Below are 25,437 nucleotides of genomic sequence, written 5' to 3'. Positions count from 1 at the left end.
CTGGATGGCTCCAGTCTCTGACACACACTAGCTGTGTAATCCTGGGCAAGTCACTTAACCTATATTTGCCTCAAACTATTGGAGAAGAAAATGGCAAGCCACTTCAGTATTTTTGTCAAGAAAACTCCATGGACGGTATGGCCCATGAAGAGGTAACATGACCGAAAGACTGAACAGCAACAAATTGATCAATTGATTGATGGTCAGACTAGATTGATAGTCATACAGATGAAAAAAAATTGGCTCAGGAATTCAAGAGGAATTGAAATCCAGCCTTGATATTTTCAAGCAATATGCCTTTGAGAAAGAATTTTCTTAACTGTAAGAGCAGAAAGACTCCAAGGAACTTTCCAACTTCAGGCTTGTGAACTCCGAGTCTACAAATAATAATTTCGGAAAGAAAAGCTCTCCATTCTGCTTCACGCTTCCATACCTCTTAGTTCTGGAGGCTCAGAGGAATAAATAAGATTCCTCAAGCTTTTCCATAGATGTTGTCTGGTTTGACTCCCACAACAATGCTGTGAGGTTCACAGAGTAGCTATTATCATTCATCTTACAGATAATGAAACAAGTTCAGAGAAATTATTCTAGTTGGTTAAGGTCACCCAGAAAGTAAATGGCATACTTGAGACTAAAACCCCAGCTCTCCCGGTTCTCGTGCCCAAGGTCTTTCAAGTTGGTTTGTAGGATTTACAGCTAGAAGAGACTTTAGAGGTCACTGAGGCTCACCCCCTTCCTTACAGATGAGGAAACTGAGGCAGACACAGGATAAGCGATTTGTTCAAGGTCCTACAGCTGATGAGGGTCTCAACTAGGATTTGAATCTAGTTCTCCTTGATTCTAAAGCAGCATTCTGTATAATATACCACAGTGCTCAGCAAATTTATATCAGTTCTGTCCATTCAATGAGGTTGCAAGCTCCTTGAGATTAGAGACAACTGATCAATCCATGAATAGTTAATAAGTGCCTCTAGTCTGGGGCAGCTACATGGCACCATGGTGCACACAATGCCAGGTCTGGAATCAGGAATGATAGGGTGCAGCTTCTAGGAGAAATAGAGTAGTAATCCTGAGGCCCCCAGACCTTAGACGTGCTATTGTTCTGACAATCTGTCAGTGATCCTAAAGTCTCCTGGTTTTAGGAATACTAGAGTAAAGTCCTAGAAACATTGCTGACTGCCAGATAACAATCTGTTGGCCAATGATAACAGGGTTTCTGAAACAAATGGTGAGATGCATACCAGACTACTTCTCAACCCCACCTCTAAACCATAAAATCCAATATTGAGGTCAATAGCAGAGCACTCCTCAGTTCTACCTCTAAGCCATAAAATTAGCATATCAGTGACATGGAGAACTGGATCTCTCTGTCTTTTCCTATAAATTTATCTTCTTGTTCCTGGTTCTTTGCTAAATCCTTTTGGAACCTGGCCTGCTTCAATTGGCTTTACAATTATAATAAACTGTGCTTCTTGACTCAGAGATGGGATCAAGCCTGCAAATTCTTTTGAGCTACTTCACGACACTGGTCTGGAACTGTAACCTTTTGGGGTCTCTTTTGAACCTCAACAAATAAGACTCATCTTCTGATCTCAGATACTCAGTAGCTATATTATCCTGAATAAGTCATTTAACATTTCCCCCCCTTCCATTTCCTCATTGGAACAATGGAACTCAAATGAGCTGGAGAAGAAAATGACAAACCATCTCATTATATTTGCCAAGAAACCCCCAAAAGAGATCACAAAGAGTTGTAAGCGATTGAAAATGATCAAACAATAAAAAAAGTTCCAATTGGTCAATAAATATTTATTAAGGACCTACTGTGTATTAGGCATTGTGCTAAGTGCTGAGGCTATAAAGGCAAAAGATCTTTCTCAAGTATCTCAGTCTAAGGAGGGTAAGATGACATGTAAACAATTATACAAACAATAATTTTTCTCTCTCTCTCTCTTTCTCTGTATACATACATTTAGGCTTAGACATATATATGTGTGGGTATATTTATGTCTGTGTATGTATGTATGCATATATACATATATACAGGGTAAATTAGAATTAATCATCAGAAGGAAAGTATTAGAATTGTTGCCGTTGATGATCCTTCCTTTTTATAGAAAAGTGCTAAGCCCTGGATATACAAAGACCAAAGTAAGTGAGCTCTTACCCTCAAGAAATCTTCTCAGAGGAAGGAGGATTGAATGTGTCCAAATATAAATACAGGATATAAACAAAATAATTATAAAGTGATGTGAGACTATCTATACTAACAGCTGGAGAGAAGCTAGGAAGGCTTCTTGAAGGAGGTAGCTTAATGAAGAGGGATTAGATTTTTCTTATTTAGGTGGCATTAAAAGGCAATCTTGAACAACAGAACTTTGAGAGATGCAGATTTAAGCTCAATTTAAGGGAAAACTGCTTGATAATTTGAGCTATTTTCAAAGTGGAAAGAGTTGATTTGGGCCTGGAGGTCCACAAGCAGAAGCAGGAAGGGGCCATTATAGAGCTGACTCTGGTTCAGCTGTGGATCACATTAGTTTGACCTTCAAGCTCCCTTCTGACAAGGAAATTGTGTGATTCTGATCCCCAGTGCCCAGTCAATATTTGTTGATTCTTCCAACCCAATATCTCATGCCATGTATATCTGCAGTACTGTATAATTCATATATTGATGTCTAGAGGTCATGTAATGATAGAGAAGGAGTCCCAGGTCTTCCAGATTTCCTTGTATGAATCTGAAAAATTCATTTAACTTTACTGTCAAATGAAAGTGTTAGCCTGAGGTCTCTAAAGACATTTCCTATTCTAAGAATCTATGATTCTTTGATGAACTGGACTCACTATAAGATCTTTAATCATCAAAGGAAAAGAGAAAGGTCCATTTCCACTGGGGCTCCCTTCCTCCCTTACCTTCTTCCTCTGTCCCTCTTCCCCCTCATCCCAGATGTCCAGAATCTATCTGAGCTGTTCGACTGCTAATGTGCTTAGATGAGGTAGAAGTCACCAACTCCATTTCTTCAGGGTAGATGAAGGACCCCTAAACCTTACACTTGCTAGACCTCTGCCCTCTATGGACTTCAGACCTGACCCCTGCAGACCCCTGGTAGTGTCATCTGACTTACCCAAGGTGATCTAAGGACCCCTCTGCTTTACCCTTTGCACTTTGGGGCTATTCTGTCTGCTCTACAGATGAACTCGAATGATATGTTGTTGTTTTTAATTAGAACATAAGCTTCTTGAGAGCAGGATTTTCACTTTTTGTATTTGTACCATCAGAACTTAATATATATTTTCTCATTCAATCATTCATTGATACACTAGAATAGCAATGAAGTAACTTAGTGGTGCTTTCTTACTCATTCATGCATTCATTCATCCACTGGACTGACCAAGACATAGTAACCTAGTAATTTAGAAGATGCTTTCTCATTCATTCCTTCACACATTCATCTATATATTGAACTTATCAAGAATAGTTACTTAGTAAATGCTTTTTCATTTGTTCATTCCTAAACTAGACTTACCAAGACCTAGTAACTTGGTAGGTAGGTAGGTCAGTGGAGAGAATTCAGGGCTTGGACTCAAGAGGACCTGAATTCAAATCCAGCAAGTCACTAAATCACTGTTTGTATCAATTTTCTTAATTGTAAAATGGGTATAATAGTATCATTGACTATCCAGGATTTACAAGAAGCAGATGAGATAATATTGTAAAGCCCTTGGCACACTTAATTGGCCGGGAGAGTGGGTGGTTAAAATCAGAAGAACGCTGGTTCTAGAGTTCATCTCAAAAACAAGAGGGTTGGACACATGATCTCCATAGATCCCTTCAGCTGTCAATATATGATCATACTCACTAATTTTAACTCTGCCTTTTATAGATGAGAAAACTGAGAAAAATTCTTTCCAACAAAGTTATTTTCATACAATTTACATTAAATCATACAATTCAGTAGTAGTCAAACCCAGAATGCTTTCTATTCTGACATGTACCTTTGACTGCACTCTGTACTTATGTCTAACGAGTCTTTGTTGGCAAAGTAAATTAGGGCTTGAGGGTATACAGTTGAGGGTCTTGAAGTAGGACTGGGGTTGAAGATGACAGTGGTCCCTGGAGCTGGATCAAAGACAAGGTCTTGGGTGTAAAGAGAAATCCTCAGTGGTGGATCATCTCTGATCCTTTCCTTTTCTTACAGGCTTCTTCCTCTTCCCTTGAGATATCGACTGCTACAAAGCCCCCCATCAAGGACGTGGAAGTACGCCCGGGGGACAACCTGGACAGAGGCAGCAGGACGGTGCAGGAGGCCGTCTCCAGCTCCGACCAATGCCAGCTGAGCGGACCGGATCCCGAGAGTGCTGACGTTGGAGCCATAAGTAGGTGTCTTTTCACATGTAGCTTAAGTAGAGTAACACAGGACTGTGGTGTGCAGGGATTTGCACAAGGCTCCCAGAAGTCTATAACTACACACTGCTCTGACCATATGGACAGACCTTACCCAGCCCATCGCTGGTTCTACAGGGAAGGAGCAGTGAGCGGAGGCTGATTCCACCTCCTAGGCGAAGGCCTGTTACCAGGCCAAAGGGGAGCCTCACTCTGGGATAACCCAGTATACCCCCCTTCCAAGATCAAAAGCATTTAATTTGATTTATATTTCAATGTTTCTACTATAGTATGAGAGTAACCTGATCACTGACCTCTCCCCTTCCTAATTTCCTTGGGAAAATCCCAGAGTAGCTATTGAGACCATAAAATGAGTCTCCATCAGTAAGGGCTTTGGAGACGGCAGCTGGAGGTGGAGACTCATGTCTCCTTCCCTGCCAGTGGATTGGAATTAAAAAATCCCCGCCTTTGCGGCTCTGGATTCCCTCCACCGAGTGGTGTTTGTTTAGCAACAGGAGCTGGTGCCAGTGAGCAGAAGGGGATCAGGAGGGAGTCTTGGGGGTGGTCCGGGAGGCCTCCAGAACACCAAAGAGGTGATGGACTATACCCCTCAAGCGAATGTGAAAGGGCCCATTTGGAGGGTCCACTAAGCCTGAAAGGCCATTTCTAGGGTCCCAGCGACGACAGATGACAGGGTTTAGAAGTCTCTGAGAAGTGAAGTGCCAAAAATCTGATCTTTCTGATATATGTAGAAAAAAAGTGCTAGCCACTGATGAGAAGCAGAATTGGGAATGGGAATCATATGGATTTATAGATGCAGTAATGATTGTGCTAACCGCCGGCTCTCATAGGAGAACGGAAAGATGGTGGAGAAAAGATGAAATTTACTATTGACTCTGTGAGCCGCTGACTTCCGAAGGGGTTTATATGTGCTGGCTAAGGGTTTGAGTGGACGTCAGGCCCGACTGGCAAAGCAACAGAGAAAGTAGCAGTGACCCGTAGCCTGTGCACTACTGAAAGCAGTTGACTGGGGTCATAGAATTATAGCATTAGAACTTGCAAGGCATTTAGGTCAGTTAGTGCAGCTCTCTTGTCTTTCTTTTTATTATTATTATTATTTTCCTTTAATTTATGGAACTAAAACAGCATTTCCATAATATAGTCAAATAAAACAATGGATTGCACATGAAACTGGAGACAAGAAAACTGAGTCTCCAAGAGCCCAAGAAATGCCCAAGGATGTAAGTTTGGCATACAGGAAGGTTATATACATAAAGTCTCTTTCTCTACCTGGATTAGGACATCCAAACTCATTCCGTCTGAAACAGCTCATCTTCTCTCCGTCGCTCATCTTGCTCTCAGATGCCTTAGAGGCAGCTCAATTGTGTGGGTAGGAAGGAAGACCTGAGTTCAAAGCTAGTCTCAGGATAGGTTGAGCACCAAAATGATATCACTAAGTTGGAGTCAAGATACAGCGTTCCCAATTGTGACTGATAAGACCCCAGTGAGCTGTCGGCACAAATAGTGATTATTTAGAGTGAAAATGTCTCTGAATTGGTGCATTTCTTTTGAGCTCCTGCTTCTTTCATAGAGCACACAGTCCCTTTTTAAATTCAGACACTTTGAACTGTTTGGTCCCTGCTTGTATCACCTATACCCTCCCATCCATTCTGAAGTTCTTTAGAGAAACCTTGAAAGTGTCCTTGTATTGCTTCTTCTAACTCCATGTGAGCACCTTCCTTGTGTGACTTATGAGACTGCAGGAAAGTCATTTGACTTCTCTCTGACCTGGTTTTTTCATCTGTAAAAGAAGAATAAGAAGAGTACCCATTTCCCAGTGTTGGTGTGAGGATCAAATGATACTTAAAAATGCTCTGCAAACTGTTAATTATTAATACTGTTGTTGTTGGTAAAGGCAACCCAACTTAACAGATTCACAGTTGCAGAACCAATCTGGATTCTTCCTTTTTCCTCATCCCTTATATCCAATCATTTGGTGAGTCTCTCGTCTGGACTCTTCTTTTCACTAGCAAGGCTATAACTGTAGGTCAGGTCCATTTTTGCTCTCTCCTTACCTTTTGCAGCAGCCCCTAATGGATGTCTTTGCTTCCAGTATCTTCCCTGTTTAATCCATCTCCCGTACAGCTATCAAATTAACATTCCCAAAATATGATTTTATCTTTTACTCCCTCACTCAAAAATCATGCTTCTGGGATAAGATACAAACTCTTCAGCCCGGCATTAAGCCCCTGCTGGTCCCAACTTTCCTTCCCATGCTGATTTCATACTATTCCAATCATTCTCCCTTCCAGTCAAAATGGCAATCTAATTGTCCCTTAAATTCAACATTCCATTTCCCATCTCCTTGCTCTTACATGTCTGTCTTTCGGAGTAGAACCTTCTGTGTTTGCTGTTTCCTACCTCCCCATAACCCTCCATCTTGTTAGTATTTTCTCCCACCTCCCTATTTGCATGTTGAATTCATCCTTCTTCTAAAATATAAGCTGTAGGTGGTGAAGTAGATAAGCATGTCAGCCTTGATGTCCAAAAGAACCTGAGTTCAAATCTGGCCTCAGATACCAACATTTCCTAGCTGTGTGACTCGGGCAAGTTATTTAACCCCAATTGCCTCAGCAAAAAAACAAATAAATAAATAAATAATAAAATAAAATCTAAGTTCTTTGAAGGCAAAAATCAGTTTCTTTTATTCTTTGTATTTCCAGGCTCTTGTATAGCACCTTGTACTCAATAGGTGCTTAATATATGTTTTGTTTAATTGAATTCTTTTTTTTTTTTAGATGCAATAGACTTTTTATTTAGTGGATTTTAAAATGTATAATAGCTTTTTATTTTCCAAAAGACATGCAAAGATAGTTTTCAACATTCATCCTTGAAAACCTTGTAGTCTGAATTTTTCTTCCTCCCTTAAACAGCAAGCAATCCAATATAGGTCAAACACATGCGTCAATTGACTTCTTTAATAGTTAATTTCTTATATACAATTTTCCAGAGATCCTCTGATGGCCAATGAAAGGCAAGTGATATTGCAGAAGGAACATTGCATCTGCAGTCGGGAGATCTGAGTTCAAATCCTGGCTCCAACACTTATTATCTGGATAGACGTGAATAAGTCATTAATTTCTCTAACCTTTTTCTCCTCTATAAAATTATATTAGAGTCTGTAGTAATCTTAACTCATGGGATTTTTGTAGAGATACAAAAAGATAGGATCCATGAAATGCTTTAGACACCTTAAAAATTCTTTATCAATATCAGCTAGTGCCATAGTGAGCCACCCAACCCATCCAAGGCTCTTACACCAGAATTTAGTCTTAAGTTTCCGAGAATATACCATAAAGTAGTCCTTTGATATTCTTTAATCTATTTACCCAAGCTTATCTTCCCAGTGCCTGATTTCCTGTGTAATCTGGTAATCCCACAGCCTCATGGATGACTGTCTCAGAGTCCTTGGCCATTTTGTATGTCCTGGACATTTTGGCAGTTGGGTACAGCCTATGGACCCTTTCTCAGAATCATGTTTGTAAGCGATTAAAGGCAATTCTAAATTTCAGCAAGAGGCTAATATAAAGATATAATTTTTTGCCCATTCAGATTCACAGAAATCTGTCCATGAATCCTGTTGAGAAAGGTTAAGAAAGCCTGGCTTATGACAAAGGCCACAGTTATCTGCCTTCCAAACAGCTTGCATCTCTGCTCTGCCTTGGTTCATTGCTCATCACTTGACCACTTCCTGTCCCCTCCCTGGAGACCAATTTTTCTCTCTGTCTCTCTGTCTCCCTCTCCCTTGGATCTTCACACTCTGCTTATCTTAAAGTACCAAACCACCTGGTAGGAAAGCTGATGAGCCCCAGGATTCGTCTGGGTCTGGCTCCTAGGCACCCCTAACGGTCCAAAAGTCAGGAGGGACTGCATTCCCAGGGAAGATGAAGAATGGAATTTGGAGATGGAATCTCCCCATCCTGTTATCTCTCTTCCCCAACCCTCAGAGAGGCCGAAGGTCATGCTTTTCATAGTTCTTCTCCAAAGAAATAAAGGAAATGCCTTTGAGCTCTTATGGGAGGGATGGTGAGGGGATGATCCCTGCTAGGGAACAGCCTCCTCTCAGATTAGCAAAGGCAGTGAACAGGGAAGAGATGGAGCTGGTTCAAAGTAAAAGCTGTTGTTTCTCTTTGACTTAGGCAATTTCACATCTGTCCTAGATGTTAGTCCTGTCCTTATTGTGGTGTATTGGTCATAAAAAGAAGTAAAGTGGATTTCAATCAATTATTGAGTGCTTATTTCAATATGGGCAGCCAGGTGGTGCCATCGTGCACGGAGTGGTAGTGCAGTCGAGAAGACTCATCTTCCTGAGTTCAAATCCAGCTTCAGACACTTAGCCACGTGATCCTGGGCAAGACACTTAACTCTGTTCACTTCAGTTTCCACGTCTTTAAAGTGAACCAGAGACAGAAATGATAAATCACTTCGGTATCTTTGCCCCAAAAAAATCCAAATGGGGTTATGAAGAGTTGGACGTGATTGAAATGACTGAACAACAAAACTTACTTCTATGTGCTTTGCACTGCCCTCGATGCTGGGGATGGAGGGCACCCACAAAACAACCCCCATGACCCTCAAGGAGCTTAAATTTACTAGGAAGATACAACCTATGCAGCAATAAATCTGGGGCCCTGAAAATTATATTTTTCAGAAACTGGTATTCTATAACTGCCTGCCATGTAGCATCACTCAAAAAATGTGGCTGTTCAAGAGATGGTTTTTATTATAGACAGAAGCTTAGGGTCAGAAAAACCGTGGCATGGTTTCCCAACGGCAATGCTGCCCACTCTTGTTCTCCTGTCCAACTCTGACTTCAGCTCATTGTCCATTCAAAGTGTCTTCCTGAGAAATGCGGGCCCATAGACAAGCTCTATAGGTTATCAGTCCAACTATACATTACAATCTTGACAATAGACATTCTTCATCCACTTGTTTTTTGCTATATGGAGAGTTGGGCCAAACACTTTTGAATGATTATGAACCTCCCTGAGGAAGATTTCCCATGTTCTCGGTCACCCATAGGGTGACGGAGAGCCCTTCATCCATGTGGCAGACCGAGCAGTGTGAAATATAAGAAGCTCTGTTGCTCAAGAAGTGAGGTCAATGATATCATCAGAGAAATGGAGGATGGGTTGCTTAGTGAGAGTGAGGAGAGATTAATCAATCAACAAGCATTTATTAAGCATAAGATACGTTGTGGGAGGCATTGGCAATATAAAGAGGAGAGAAACAATCCTTACCATCAAGGATAACCAATGGGCAGCCTGTGTAATCCAGGAGAATCCATGATTTGGAAAGGCTTAAAGTGAGACCTTTGATACACAGGATGGACCCCTTATGGAGGTCAAGGTCTTGAGAGAACATGGTCAAGTTCCAAAAGATAGATGGGCATGGATAAGTTGTACTTTGCTTTCTGGGAAGGAATGAGGGAAGAAGAGGAACATCAATGAAATGATAGGTCTATTCAAGTATTAAGATGGCAGGAAAATTGAGGAGGGAAAGTCCTAACAATGGGAAATTGGAGAGGTTTCCATGAGGAAGTGGGTCCCTGAAGTGAGGACCCCGAATATAGGAATTCCAAGAGGCATTTTGTGAAGAGGGACTGCATTGCTGAAAGAATAAAAGTAGGAAGACAGGTTAAGATGGTATACTAATCAAACACCTTGTTGAAGCACTTGTTAAGCACTAGAGATACAAAAACAAGAATGAAAATCTCTTCCCTCAAGAAGTTTCTATTCTAGTCCAAAGAGGGTCTGGACTGTGACTTTTTGGGTTGTGGGGAGGGAGCTAAAGGGAAGTCTAGGGCCCAGGGATTTCTATCCACCATCTCCACCATGTCACCATGACATACACTGTTCCACTGTTCAATGGAAGATGCCTGAAAAGATATGAGTTATTTGTCCCTAGTAGGAGTATAAATAAAGTGAATTTCAATCAAGATTATTGAATATTTATTTCGGTATGGGCAGCCAGGTGGAACCATAGTGCACAAAGTAGTAGTGCAGTAGGATAGTGAGTTACCTGTCCCTACAGGTATTCTAGCAGTTATCTTATCTGTCAAGGATGGTAGAGAGGGCATTCTTCACCGGATCACTGAATGTTAGCAGAGCAAGGTAGCTTTTTTATCATCTGGTTCAATTCAGTCATTTTAGGGTAAAGAATCCAACACCCAAAGAAGAGTCACAAAATGAGGGATAATGTCAGAACTGCCATCCAGCTCTCCTGACTTTGAGACATAAGATAGGCATTTGCATGGTACTTTAAGGCTTAAAAACCTCGTTCCTCATAACAACCCTGTGAAGTCAGAGTCAGCGAAGAGAGGTTGACTTGCCCAGCTCACACAGCCAGTCAATGTCAGAGCTTGGATTAAAACCCAGTTTTTCTAGTCCCTTGCTATTCTTGCAACACTACAGTGCCACTCCAAGACTATGGAGTGAGAGGCTGGACTAGCCCTCTTGGGTTCCTTCCAAGTCTTAAATCCTCTGATAGGATTCCTGGGTACATCCTGTAAGCAGTGGGCTATGTGCTTGACGCCCTTGTGGGAGGGGCTCCCATGCCCCAGCACTTCGTTTTGCTACAACCCAGATCTAGAAGCAGTTACTGGCAACAGACAAGGGGGATCAAAAAGCATGTGAACCCCTAGGAGCTCCACCTTCCTACCTCTTCTTCTTTCCTCTCACAAAGCATCAGTCTAAAGTACTGGGAGAAAAGCAGCCCTTTCTGAAAGCAGGGAGGTCTGCGTTAGCCAAATGCCAAGTTCAGAGGCATAAATTTAATCCCTGGAAAAATTAAGGGGGATTGGTGAAAAAGAGGAGACAGAGACAAAGACAGAGAGAAACAGACAGAGACCGAGCGAGAGAAAGAGACAGACAGAGACCGAGCGAGAGAAAGAGACAGAAAGGGAGAGAGACACAGAGAGAGAGAGACAGACAGACAGACAGACAGAAACAGAGACAGAAATAGAGAGAGACAGAGACAGAGAGACACAGAGAGACAGAGACACAGACAGAAAGAGACAGAGAGACAGAGACAGAGAGAGAGAGAGAGAGAGAGAGAGAGAGAGAGAGAAAGACAGAGAGAGACAGAGAGACAGAGACAGAGAGACAGAAAGAGAGAGGCACAGAGAGGCAGAGAAAGAGACAGAGAGACAGAGAGAGACAGATGATTTATGAGGTTATAGGGCATTGTTTTTTTATTCTGGTTTTCACACAGTGGGTGCCAGGCAAAACAGCTCTGACCCAGGAGTCCAGCAGCAGAGCCTGCCAGTGTTGTAGTGAGAACTGAAGGCAGCGCTTCCCTCCATGACCTCAGTGTCCCCCGGGGTCCTCCTGGGAGGTGTCCACTCCCATCCCCAGCCCTCTGGGCGGGAGGAAACCGAAGACCTTCTGCAGTCAGTCACACCTCCACCCCCACCTCGACCACAAGGGCGGGCACACACATGCACACAATTTCCCGTTATTCTCACCCTCCCGCCTCCCCAAGAACAGGCTGTGAATGGCTGAGAGCCCTGGAGAATCCTCCTGGAGCGAGGGCAGACATGACAGGGGTCGCCCCCCGCGGCGAGAATGCGTGCAGGGGTGTGCGGGGGGCGGGGGCAGCCGGGGGACACGAGCCTCCCATCCGCCAGCTGCTCCCCCTTCAAGCTGCTGGGAGCCGCGGCGTGATGGCAGGGCTGGAGCCAGGGACGTGCCAGGAGAGCCGTCCCCGCGGTTAGGCCGGAGCCCCCAGGTTGCCGTCTGCTGCTCAGGAAACGTGACATTGACTAATGGTTCATTACACACCTGCCACATCTCATTGGCGCCTGAGCGCAGCCTTCCTGTTCCCAGCCGGGCTGCTCGCCGCCTCGGTGCTTGAAGATTCTCTCTCTCTCTCTCTCTCTCTCTCTCTCTCTCTCTCTCTCTCTCTCTCTCTCTGTCTCTCTGTCTCTGTCTCTGTCTCTGTCTTTGTCTCTCTGTCTCTCTCTCTCTCTGTCTCTCTCTCTCTCTCTCTCTCTCTCTGTCTGTCTCTGTCTCTCTCTCTCTCTCTCTCTCTCTGTCTCTCTCTGTCTGTCTCTGTCTCTGTCTCTCTCTCTCTCTCTCTCTCTGTCTGTCTCTGTCTCTCTGTCTCTCTCTCTCTCTCTCTCTCTCTCTCTCTCTCTGTCTGTCTCTGTCTCTCTCTCTCTCTGTCTCTCTCTCTCTCTCTCTGTCTCTCTCTCTCTGTCTGTCTGTCTCTCTTTCTCTCTCTCTCTCTCTTCTCTCTCTCTCTCTTTCTCTCTCTCTCTCTCTCTCTCTCTCTCTGTCTCTGTGTCTCTCTGTCTCTGTCTCTGTTTCTGTCTCTCTCTGTGTGTCTTTGTCTCTCTCTGTGCCTCTATGTCTGTCTGTCTGTCTCTCTCTGTCTCTTTCTCTGTCTCTCTCTCCTCTCTCTCTGTCTCTCTCTCTTTGTCTCTCTCACTGTCTCTGTGTCTGTCTGTCTCTCTCTCCTTCCCTCCCTTCCACTTTTCTTCCTCCCTCCCTTCATTCTCCCTCTTTCTCTCTTCTTCTCTTCTGTCTCTCCTTCCCCACTCTGTCTGTCTCTGTATCTGTTTTTCTATCTCTCTTCTCCTCCTCCTTCTCCTCCTCCTCTTCCTCTTCCTCCTCCACCTCTTCCTCCTTTCCCTCCTCTTTCTTCCTCTCTCATCCAAGCACAAACTGAGTAATCTCCCAGCTTGAATGACTGCTCATAGGGGCTACCAGGATGAGTAAGAGAGGGAGAAGAGCATTTCTCATCCACTCACCATGATCCCTGCCCCTTCGATTTCATACTTGGGGACGGTGTTTCACCCTTTACTCATTCATCATGCATACCGTACAGTCATAGAGTGACTGCAGGCACTGAGCTTCGGCTCAGGAGACAGGGGGGAATGTCTTTATCCCTCCCCAAACATGCCCGTCTAAAAGCAGGCGCTATCTTTCCCCTGAAGATCTCCTCTCCTGTCCCGCACCTGGGAATGGCCAGCCCAGGACACAGTTGGAGAGGGTCTGACTCTCCTGTTCTATAGAGGGAAGCCCTATATTTGGATCCAAGGACCTGCAAGTCTGGATCTCACCTGTGCTACCTGTGCTACTTATAGTAGACATTGGCAAAGTCATTTCCCTTTTGTGGGTCTCCATTTTTTCCTCCATCTATATAATGATAGTTATGAGGTGGTGGAGGATGACTGGACTATTTGTTCTCTGAGATTCTTTCCAGCTCATGAGCCTAAATTTCCTCTAAGATACTGCTTTTCTCTCCACGTTGTGCTTGTGGAAAATCAGTCTGTGTTAGCAGCTTCAGCAGGGGGCATGGGGACAGGCGTTAAGTCCATGGAGCCGCCATGTTCCCTTCTCACCACATGCTGCAGAATGAATTTTCCTGTTGAGATGGTGTTATGTATTTCAGCTACATCTCCTTGGGAGGTGGGGAGTGGGGGGAACCTGTCAAGTTACTATATTTTTGACTAGGCTGTGAGAGGATTTCAAGAAGAAGGCTATACAGATGGAAGGAGCAAACCAATTGGGACAAGAGAAGAAAAAAGAAAAAATCAAACAAAACACCATGATGTGGATCTTAAACTTTTTCCACTCACGCCCCCTTTTCACCAAAGAAATTTTTACGTGACCATGGGTATATAGATATAAACAATAGGTATACAAATCAAACATTTGCTGACAATAAATCATAATTTCGCATTTCCTACATTCAATTAGGGAACCCCATATGGAGTTGAAACTCACAGTTTAAAAAACATGGATATATTGGGCATCTAGGTGGCACAGTGGATAGAACACCAGCCCTGAAGTCAGGAGGGACCTGAGTTCAAATCTGGTCTCAGACACTAACACTTCCTGGCTGTGTGACCCTGGGCAAGTCACTTAACCCCAATTGACTCAGCCAAAAAAACCAAAAAAACTAACTAAATAAAAACACAGATATGGATGATTTTTCAGAGAAAGCCCTGAACTAGGAAACAAGAGACATTAGTTCAAATCCAAATTTCATCCAAAAAAGAGTGTAGGATATTTGATAGAGAGAGATAAGGTGGAACCAGATTGTGTAAAACTTTGAATGTTTACAAAAGAATTTGGCCTTTAATTTAGTAAGTAATAGGGAGCCACTGAATATTTTTGAGCAGGGAAATGACATAATTATATATCCATACATAAGAAAAATTCCTTTGGCAGTCAGATAAAGGTGGATTAAACCTATGGGAGGCTATTGCAGGGTCAAGGGTGGGTATTGAATGGACCGCCTAAATGGGAATGCGTGAGGCTCACCTTCCTTTTCTTCCCCTGTCCTTCCTGTGAGTGGTAAAATGAACCAGTTTGGAAATGAATAGGCGTCTAGGAAGAATTTTTCAGGAGACACTTTCCCATCAGGAAATGAAAGCAGATGAAAGGTAAGTTTCTTTCAAAGTGTGGCCCTTGGCAGCTAAATCCCTTAGCGTCCTGAGCTGGTATCCAGTCTATGTGCATGGGGTCAGCAGCAAGGCTTGCCTTTGAGCCATCTCCAAGAGGAGGCCCCAGGGATTTGAGTATGGTTTGTATATGATTTGCATATCATTGTAGGTTCTGAGGTACCTGCTCAGGCTCATTTTCAAGCAGACACATTTTCAGTTACCTTTAGAGTCACCAGTCTCTGATCTTTTTTTTTTTTTTCTCTTTCTATATTCAAAAGAAGGATAAATATTGAAGTGTTCTCACACACCAAAGCAACATAATACACTAGCAAGAGCATTGGATTGGGAGTGAGAAAGCTGTTGTTCAGTCCCTTTAGGTCAACTCTCCATAACCTCACTTGGGGTTTTCTTGGTAAAGATAAAGGAGTGCTTGACCATTTCTTTCTCCAACTCATTTTACAGATGAAGAAACTGAGGCAAACAGGGTGAAGAGATTTGCCCAGAGTCACATGGCTAATTAGTATCTATTTGAACTCAGGAACATGAGTCTTTCTGACTCCAAGTCAGATACTTTATCCATTGCACCACCCAGCTGCCCAAGAGAGTTCTCAGTTCAAATTCCAACTCCATTTATTACCTATGTGATTTCAGTCAAGGAACTTCATTTCTCTGGGCCTTCGTTTCCTTATCTGTAAATGAGGAGATTAGGTTTTTCTTTTTCTTTTCTTTCTTTCTTTTTTTTTTTTTTCTTTTGACAACAGTGTTGTCAAACAACTGGACCTCTCTTTGGAATCATGTGTTTAATGCAGAAAATGAAAACACAGACTTAAAGGAAACCAATAATATTGAAAAACAATTACCTATATATATATATATATATATATATATATATATATATTTTAAATTCACAGACTCCCAGGTTAAGAATCCCTGCTTTATAGTCTTTGCCAGCTCGAAATAGTCATTTCTCCAAATTAGCATTTTCAGAATGCCTAGTATGGGAGCAATTGTGGGGATTAACAAGAGGTCTCTGGTCTCCAGGGACTCAGAGATCTAGTTGAGAAATCAAGACCTAATATTACCAGAATGTCCCTTTGGCAGAACAGGGAAGTAGAAGCACAGATTGGCTCAGTTGCTCCTGTTTATATCAGTTTTAAGATCTGCAAATCCTTTTGTTTTTCTTCTCCAACCTTGGAAGGTAAGTAGTGCAGATTTTCCCAGGTTCACACAATTTGTGGACATCACCCCCAAACTCCTGGACTAAGGCTCTTTCCTATTCCATCCCTTTGTTTCTATATCCTACCAGACTGCTTCAAATTCAGAGAAAGGCCACTGATAGGAGTCCTCAGAAGTTGGGTAACCTTAGGTCAGTCACTTATCTTCTCAGCCTCAGTTTCCTCACCTCAATCTTGCTAAAAAAAATAGCATCCATGGGATAAAGTTGTGAAGATCAAATGAGATAATATATATAATGTGTGTTATGTCTTAAAAGGCCACATAAAGTCTTATTCTTATTTCCTGGGCTTAGAAAATGGAGGCTCTTAGTTGAGACTACCTAATTCTAAATAACATTAAGGCTTTCCCAAGATTTGCCGGAGCAGACACTGCCGCAAAGGGTTTAATGTTGGCCACTGGGGAAGCTGCTAGTTCTCATTACTCAGTTCTGTGAGAGCTTAGGGGATGGAAGGTGGGCCTGGGAAGGAGATGGCATTTGGGTCAAGCTTTGGCCTTTTCCTCTCCTTCCTTGGAATGATTTACAAAACAAAATGGTGCACAAAACATTCAGTCATTATCCTCCCCCACCTTCCCAGCCTCTTTCCTTCTGGGCTTTCAAGCTGAATTAGGACTTGGAAGGCTTTAAGCTTTGATCTCAAACCAATTAATGGTGTTGATTTCTCTGCAACTCTAAATAGCATGGGGAAGACAAATTTGTGCAAGGTGGCTGGGTTGTAGGAGCTAAGACAAGATTGTGTGTATAAGAAGGAGTCTTAGGGCTCCCATCTATCTTTCGGGCTGGCCATGTTGTTGGAATGCCAAATGTACGCTTGCCAAAAAGACTATTTTATGGAGGACTCTCACATGACAGGTGCTCACAAGGTGGTCAGAAAAAAAGCAATGCAAGATTACTCTCATAAGAACTCTAGGATCGATTGTATGACATGGGAGACACTGGCACAGGACCGTCCACCATGGCGTGCCCTCATCAGAGGAGGTGCTATACTCTGTGGGCAAAGCAGAATTGAATTATCTCAGAAGAAATGTGAGATGAGCAGTTAGGGAAGCTAACAAATGAACATAGGGATTATTTATGCCCGTCCTACGGCAGAGCAATCCAAGCTCATAGTGGTCTGAACAGCCACAGTTAGACACACTAATTCGACTCTAACATAGTGGTGCCATTTTGGAACTCTTCGAGAACAAAGGATAGCAACCAACCAATCTGTCATAAGCCAACAAAAGGTTTTAAACCTTCCTATGCTTATCAGGGCTCTCTGTACCAGAGATAACTCTTTTGTTCATATCTGTAGATTATAAGATTTAGAGCTAAAAACATAATGGAGATCATCTCATCTAATCTCCCTCCCATTCCCAACACTGACTTTTTAACCGAAGAAGAAAGGACTATCACTGTGGGGAAGTCACTTTTTTAAGGTCACACAGAAGAGCAGAGCCATGATCTAAAATAATTTCTTATCACTACAAGGCATTGGCAATGCAGAGATCCATTTTCTCCCCCTTTTGCTTATCAAGCTACCTTTCCTGTGGCCGGTTTTATTTTTACACACAAGCTAGAAGAAATTTTCAGATATCACGGCAGTAAAGATTTTTTTAGGTACTATGTTGATTTGGTGGCTGATTTAGTAAAGGACAAAAGGCATTTACATGGATATTTAATAAAAATACATGAATCAACCTGGCATCAACTCCAAGTAGTTTCATAATGGCACAAAAGATAAAAATAGACTTTTATACCTGGTGACTTGCTGGGAGGACTTTTTTAGGGGAGGCAGCTCTGAATCTTGTAGAGTGCTGGACTGGAGGCAAGAGATCTGAGTTTGAATCTCAGCTCTGACCCTTAATATCAGTGTGACATTGGAAAAGTAACTTCTCCCTCCTCTGTAAATTGGTAATGGTGACCCTTGTATTTCCTCCTTTATTATATTGTGGAAAATGCTATTTATAGCCCTTAAAGGGTTATAGATATGGGAGCTAGTCTAATAGGAAAGGGGTGTGTGTGTGTGTGTGTGTGTGTGTGTGTGTGTATTTATATATAAATGAGTAGATATATATAAGAACTAAGCAGAGTAGATGATGAGTGATCTCAGAGGGAAGGCACTAGCAACTGGGGGAGCAGGAAGGACTCCTCATAGGAGGCAATATTTGAGCTGAGTCTTGAAGGCATCTCAGAAAAAAATTGAGAGATGGAGGTGAAGAAGGAGGACATTCCAAGTAGGGACAACTAACAGTACTATAGCGATGGGAGATGGAGTATTGTGTGTGAGGGAGAGACAGCCAGCAGGTCAGCATCACCTCAGTGTGGGATGCTCCAAGTTGAGTAAGGAGCAAGAAGACTAGCCAGGCTGGCCATTGGTTGGGAGGGTTATAGTGGAGATTCCTTTCAGATATGGGTTGGACTGGAGCTGCTGAGGTCCCTTCCCTTCTGAGTTCTGTGATTCTCTGTGCCAGTTCGAGGAATAGGCTTTACCTGAGTCACCCAACCAAGGAAGTTCCGCCTTCTATGGAATGATGCCTTCACTGGCTCTCTCAGCCCCATGGAGGTGATTCATTCTGCAATCAAAGAAGGTAGTTATGTCTTTAGAAGGCTAGCCATAGAGAGAATGGGGTGACATCACTGAGTATAGGGCCTTTGCTGGAAGCATCCTAAATCAGCAAGATGGCACAGGCCACCCATTCCCCCAAACTCCCTTATCCCCCCAAACCCAAAGGCAGAGATCAGCGGACCAGACCTCGTCATCAGGTCCCTCATCTTTGGTTTGCAATTTAATATAATGCAGCGAGAGGTTTCTCTGATGGTGCGAATGATTTGTGTCAATTCCGGGATGATTGAACATGAGAAAAAAAGGCTTTGGCCAATAATAAGTCTGAGAAAAGATGGCTGAGCCTGACTGTTATAGAAGCAGTTATCGGGGAAAGATTGTTTGAGTGTGTGTCATGTCACACACACACACACACACACACACACACACACACACACACACACACTTTCTTCAGGCCAAGTTTCAGCATCATTTTTTGTTGGTCCAAGGTCAGATGATGAGGGTTAAGGAAGTGGTTCTTTCCACAAAACACAATAGGAACAGATCTCACAACTTGTGTAGGTTTCTAATCTGTATTAGAGCTAGGAAGCATCTAAAAGACCATCTAGTCAAATCTCCTTGGGAAGTATATTGTATAAAACAGAATTTGGAGTCAGAGAGATCTGGGGAGTGATGGTAGTAGTAGTAGTTAGAAGTAGTAATAGTAATAGTTAAAAGTAGTAGTACTCATAATAGCAATAATTATAGAAGGAATAGTAGCAGTTGTACCAATAGTAGTAGTAGTAATCACAGTAGCAGTAGTAGCAGTTAGAAGTAGTAATAATCATAATAGCAATAATTATAGAAGGAATAGTAGCAGTTGTAACAATAGTAGTAGTAATAATCATAGTAGCAGTAGCAGCAGTAGTAGTAGTTAGAAGTAGTAGTAATTATAATAGCAATAATTATAGCAAAAGTAGTAGCAGTTGTAACAATAGTAATAGTAGTAGTGGTAGTAATCACAATAGCAATAATTATAGCAAGAGTAGTAGCAGTTGTAACAATAGTAATAGTAGTAGTAATCATAGTAGCAGTAGTAGTAGTAGCAGTTAGAAGTAGTAGTAATCATAATAGCAATAATTGTAGGAGTAGTAGCAGTTGCAAATTGTAATAGTAGTAGTAGTAATCATTGTAACAGTAGTTGTAGTAGTAGTAGTTAGAAATAGTAGTAATCATAATAGCAATAATTATAAGAGTAGTAGCAGTTGTAACAGTAGTATAATCATAATAGTAGTAATCATAGTAGAAGTAATAATAGTATCAGTAGTAGTAGTGGGTGTAGTTATTAGTAGTTGGAAGTAGTAGTAATCATAATAATTAATAATTGTAGAAGGAGTAGTAGTAGTTCTAACAATAGTATAGTCATTGTAGTAGTAATCATAGTAGCAGTAGTAACAGTAGCAGCAGTAATAGTAGTAGTAGTCAATGGTAGTTAGAAATAGTAATCATAAAAGTAATAATTGTAGAAGGAATAATAGCAGTTGTAACGATAGTAGTAGTAGTAGTAACAACTAGCATTTATATTTTGTATTAAGGTTTACAAAATCTTATACAATTATTATCTCATTCTAGTTCTTACATCAGCCTTCATGGGTATCCCCATCTTACAGATGGGAAAACTGAGTTTTTGGTGGTTTCCGGCTCCGTGTCACAGAGCAAATAACAGAATAAGGATAAGGTCCCTTGACTCCAAATTCAGCCTTGTTTTTTCCTGCACCACCTTTTCCACTCCCACACTGTCATATCCCTGACATGGAAACCAAATTGGGGCCAGAACTTCTCTCTCTACCGTGTCTTCTGTCCTGACATGTTTTCTAAGGTCCAGTTCTAGCTTTGTTCATTTGCACACATACACACTGTGCATGTGTGTGTGTGTTGGAGAATGGGATGAATGTCAACCTCAGGAGGACTCTGCTGCTGCTTTCAGGCTCCTCCCCAAAACATTTGGCTTCCCAGAGGCTGAATGCCCAGCTGGTGGCCCAGTTCCAAAGCAGTTCCATGTTTCTCTAATAGAGGGAGCATCAAAACTTTGGATGATTCTACTAGCCATAGAGTCTTTCCTGCAGAGGAGAGGGCAGTCAGGTGTTTCCTCTCATCTAGTGCCTCTATCCTCTATCTCACCCCTAGTCTTATCTTTGGAAAACTGCTAGAGCTCTGGATTCAAATCCCAGGGATTCTGGGAAAGGGAAAGAGAAATCCGGGTCACAATGGCCAGGAGAGAATTCCTGGAGCAGGTGGGACTTATATTAGAGCTTGAAAACTGTCCAGTACTTGGACAAGCTGGTAGGAGGAGGAAGGATATCCTTGGGGAGAAAATAAGTGGAAAGAAAGATCTGTGTTTAGGCAATCTGGGTCCTGGCAAGCCTCAAACTCATAAAAATTTACAAGTTTAGAGTGGCCAAGACCTTGGAGACTTTGATCCATTTTACAGATGAAAACACCAAGCCTGAGGGATTGGGGGGGGGGGAGGGGAGAAGAAGGCAGTTAGCTAATATCAGCACTGAGATCTGAAACCATGAAGGGACAACTGAGTCAGTGTTTGGACTCAAAGAACCTGGCTTCAAATCCACTTTTGTCTGTGCATAATTGAGCAAATTCATTTACTCTCTCTCTCTCTCTCTCTAACCCCCAGCTTCCTCATCTCTAAAATGAGAAGGGAGGAATAAATCACTCAAATGTCCCAGCTCTGGTTCTGAATTCCAGGACCTTCCAATGTAAGTCAGGCCTTAGAGGCACCAATCCTTGTGCCTTTACCTCCCCTTAGGAGAAAAACATGGTGGAACAGCTAGAAAAAGGACTGCTTCTTCGAAGCACCAGAGCCCACCTACCTTCCCTGACCTCCATCCTCCATAACAGTGCCCCCCAACACATCTCTGCCCCTCTCCCTGCCCCTGGACCTGCCCCAGTTCCCATTGTCCCTTTCCTCTTTTACATTCCAGGGTTCCCTTCTCTTGATGTCTCCATCAGAAGCCTACAACTTTCTTTCTCACTAGAGGGAGTGGGTTAGCGTAGGGCTTCTTAAACTTTTTCCACTCGTGACCCCTTTTCGGCCAAGAAATTTTTGCGGGACCCTGGAGATACAGATATATAGAATAGGTATACAAATTGAATATTCACTGATGACAAATCATAATTTCATAACCCCCAAATTCAATTATGAGGCCCCATAGGGTCAAAATCCATGATTTAAGCTTTGGGATGACAGACTGGATAGTCACTTTGGAATATGGAGCTCTGGGTTTAAATTCTGCAGCTGACACGGTTTCAAATGAGTCTGGATGAAGTACTTAAACCCTCTCAGTCTCAACTTCCTCAATGATCTTTTTCAGCCTCAATTTCCTCATCTGTAAATAAAACTCTTAGATTAGATGACCATAGCATAGAGCACTGGTCTCTCAATCAAAATCTGGATTCAATTCCTTTTTCATATACCTACTAGTCCCTTGACTTCTCCCAGCCTCAGTTTCCTTATCTCTTAAATAAGAGGGTTGAACTCATTGGTTTCAAAATTCTATCCAGCCCTAAATATATAATTCCACTTCTGGACCTTAATCCTACAGAAAACTATCCTGTCTTGTCACTTGATGTATATAATATTGCCTAAACATCACAGGAGCAAGATTTGGAACTGGGACTTAGAGGCCATCTTGATCTGATGTCATTCTATAGAAGGAATAGACAGAGGAGAAATGAACACAGCACACAGAAAAGTAGGATTTGAACCCAGATCCAAAGTCGGTGCTCTTCCTCCTCTCTCCCCTCCCCACCCCATTCTCAGGCAGAGATGCCGTGGAAAGAGAATGGGGATGGGAAGTTCAAGTATGGGGTCCAGATCTCAGCTCTTCATCTTAGTGTCTTAGTACTCTCAGGACTAGGAGAGGAGGCTGACAGGCTATCCTTAGGATGATCCAGTAGAAGTACTTGGCCTCTGGGGTCCCGATGTGCATCGCCCCCACCTCTGTGAAATCTTTTCTGTGCCAGGGCTCTGAGTTGGGGGGGAGGGAGCAGAGGAAGCTGTCAGGGTTCGCAGCAAAGAATCAATGCTCCCACTGAGTCACATTCTGAGAAGCGCATCTCCTGGAAGCCCGGCCAGATTTGCAGGGAAAGCAGGAAGTGACCAGGGCAGGATTGCAGGCTGGGTAGAGTCTAGATTGGAGCTGTGGCAGTCTCGGGACTGCAGCCGAGGCTGGGAAGCGGCAGGCAGGGAGCTGGGCAGGCGGGCTGCTGGCCTGGGAGGGAGAGCTTGGGGAGGGGGGGGGAGGGAACAGCAGGAGGAGGGCCTCTCGTGTGCGGTTTGGCTGTGGCTTGGGCTCTCTCTCTCTCTCTCTCTCTCTCTCTCTCTCTCTCTCTCTCTCTCTCTCTCTCTCTCTCTCTCTCTCTCCCTTTTTTTTCTTTTTCAACTGACTTGACTCAGAGACTTTGCTTCTGAAACAGAATCAAAAACCAAACAAGAGAGAGAGAAAGTTTTCTCTCCTCCTCTTCATCCTCCTCCTCCTTGTCCTCCTTGTCCTCCTCCTCCTCCTTCTCTTCCCTCCCTCCCCTTTCTGGGGAGTTTCTGGAGTTAGCTGTTGGATGATTGAGGCCCCCAGCAGCCCCATCCCCCGGCCTCTGTTGGCAGAGCAGCCCACGGTAGCCCAGAGCACACCCCTCTGGCCGGCTGCCCACAAACTGGATAGCCCTCATGGACGACAAGAGCCCCAGGTGGAAAGTTCGGCTGCCCGGTGAGTAAGCCCCCATCTCCCACCCCCAGAGTCTCAGGGTATTAAGGGGGGAGGAGTCAGGATGTGGTCCATTGGGGAAAGGGGGGAGGGGTTTGCCTATTGGAGGAGAAAAAACCTAAGGGTCTGAAGCAAGCGTGTAGGCAGCCGGGCTCCGGGCCACAGGACAAAGGTGCCTCTTGTGGAACTGGACATGAGCGTGCTTGGCGATCCCGTGGGTGTGCTGGGGAATTGAACATCAGTGTGCTTGGCGGTCCGTGTGTGTGTGCCGGGAGGGGATGTATCTTTGTCATCTCTGATGTGAATAGAACAGAGCAATGAAATGTAAAATGAGATGAGGAGCCCGATGTCACAGGCTGCTGGGGCTTCAACCTGGGGACTTCTGGTTAAAAGTGGGGGAAATCAAGAAGCTTTGATGCCTCTGTCACTGTCATTTCCCCTCTGCCCTTGCCTAGGAGCTGTAGCAAAGGAAAGGGAACTGGAAGAGTAACTTAGACACCAGCTAACTCCCTCTTATCACAGATGAGGAAACTGAGGCCCAGAGACATTTGTGATTATTCAAGGGCATTTAGCAAGTTAAGAGCTGGACTAGGGCTCCTGACTCCCCGCTGAGGAGCCTTTCCATGATACTTCTTAAAACCTGGGGGGTCATTTTGACTATATCACATAGAAAAATCAGGAAAGGGTTGGTGGCGGAGGGCTCTCAATATCTAAGCACAGCCAAGGATCCTTCCACTTCCAGTCTGAGATGTTCCCTGGGACCTCATGGCTCTCCAGGTGTTGGGAACCCTGGGAGGGGCCTGGATCTGTCCCTAGTGGGAGAGCTCTGAGGGGAAGCCACAGGCCATGGGAAGGCTGGCTTGGCAGTGGCCTTCATTCCGTGCAGGCTCCAAACCTAAGGGAGGGAGGAATGAGTGTGGGCTGAACTGTGGCAAGCCCTGGGAGTCTCTGTACAGAGGTCTAAGGCAGCCAGGTGTAGCCCCTAAATCTCGGTGATCCTGGCTGTGCGCCAGCAAGGGAGGAGAGCACAGGGCAGGCAGGGCAACTCCTGCCCCTCTCACTTCGTTCCTCTGTTTCTAGCAAGATTGGAGGCAATGTGCCACCCTAGGGTGAGAGTCAGAAGACCTGAGGGCTAATCCTGGCTCTGCCACAAATGAGTTTCATTCCTTTAGGGCTAATGGGTAGAAATTACAAGGAGGCTGGTTTTGGCTCATTACCAATGACACAAGTAACAACTGGAGCTATCTAACAATGAAACAAAATTGCAAAGCAGTGAGCTCCCTGTCTTTGGAGATAACCAAGCAGAGTCTTCCTGTCAGGAATACTGTGGCAGAGGTGCCTGCATGAGGTGCAGCATGGATGGCCATTAAATCTCTTCCAACTCAAAGATACTAAGTTTCTGTTTCCCTCCCCTTTCCCTTTTAGCAGGTATACAATATAGCTTCTCAGCTCTGATATTCTTCTATTTGAAGGGAGTGTTAGATCATCCATGGAATATCTGAGAGAGACACACAGAGAAAGAGACAGGAGGGAGAGAGACACAGAGAAAAAGAGAAAGTGACAGAAAGACAGAGAAGCAGATAAAGAGACAAATAGAGACAGAAAGAGAGAGAGAGAGAGACAGACAGACAGACAGACAGACAGAGAAAAGAGAGACAGAGAGAGAGAGAGAGAGATGGAGAGAGAGACACAGAGAGAGAAAAAAGAGAGAGACACAGAAACAGAGATAGACAGAGATAGACTTAACTAGAGAGATGGGGGGAGAAGGGGGAAGATGGAGTCTCCATGGCCCCTGCTGTACAGGACTATAGGTCAAAGGTTCCATTCTCCATGGTTCCCATTGGCCATTGGCTCTAGGCTAGGGCCCCCCACCCTGGTATCCCCAACCTGGTCCGGATGACAGGAGCAACAATAACTCAGTGTTAACAAGTGACAGCATCAGGCAGATGTGGCCCATTTTCCATCTTCAAAGGGCTCTCTGTGGGTGCCAGTTACACAATGATACTCCCACCTGCAGGGTTTGGTCCAGGTAAGAGGGTGAAACTCTCACATCTCTGCCAGCAGGGC

General features: G+C 43.7%; 1 protein-coding gene across 1 annotated transcript in view; it reads left to right on the top strand.

Annotated features, from left to right (window-relative positions):
- The window catches only part of GSE1 (Gse1 coiled-coil protein), a 776,456-nt gene that overhangs the window by 339,277 nt on the left and 411,742 nt on the right, over window positions 1-25,437 (top strand). The window contains exon 2 of the mRNA XM_051974846.1: window positions 4,197-4,374. Within this exon, the coding sequence (XP_051830806.1) occupies window positions 4,197-4,374 (178 nt within the window). The remainder of the gene's footprint in view (window positions 1-4,196; window positions 4,375-25,437) is intronic.

The sequence above is a fragment of the Antechinus flavipes genome, chromosome 2 (genome assembly GCF_016432865.1).
Source record: "Antechinus flavipes isolate AdamAnt ecotype Samford, QLD, Australia chromosome 2, AdamAnt_v2, whole genome shotgun sequence".
Lineage (NCBI taxonomy): Eukaryota > Metazoa > Chordata > Mammalia > Dasyuromorphia > Dasyuridae > Antechinus > Antechinus flavipes.
The sequence above is the reverse complement of the archived record's forward strand: the minus strand, read 5'-3'. Positions and strand labels throughout refer to the sequence as shown.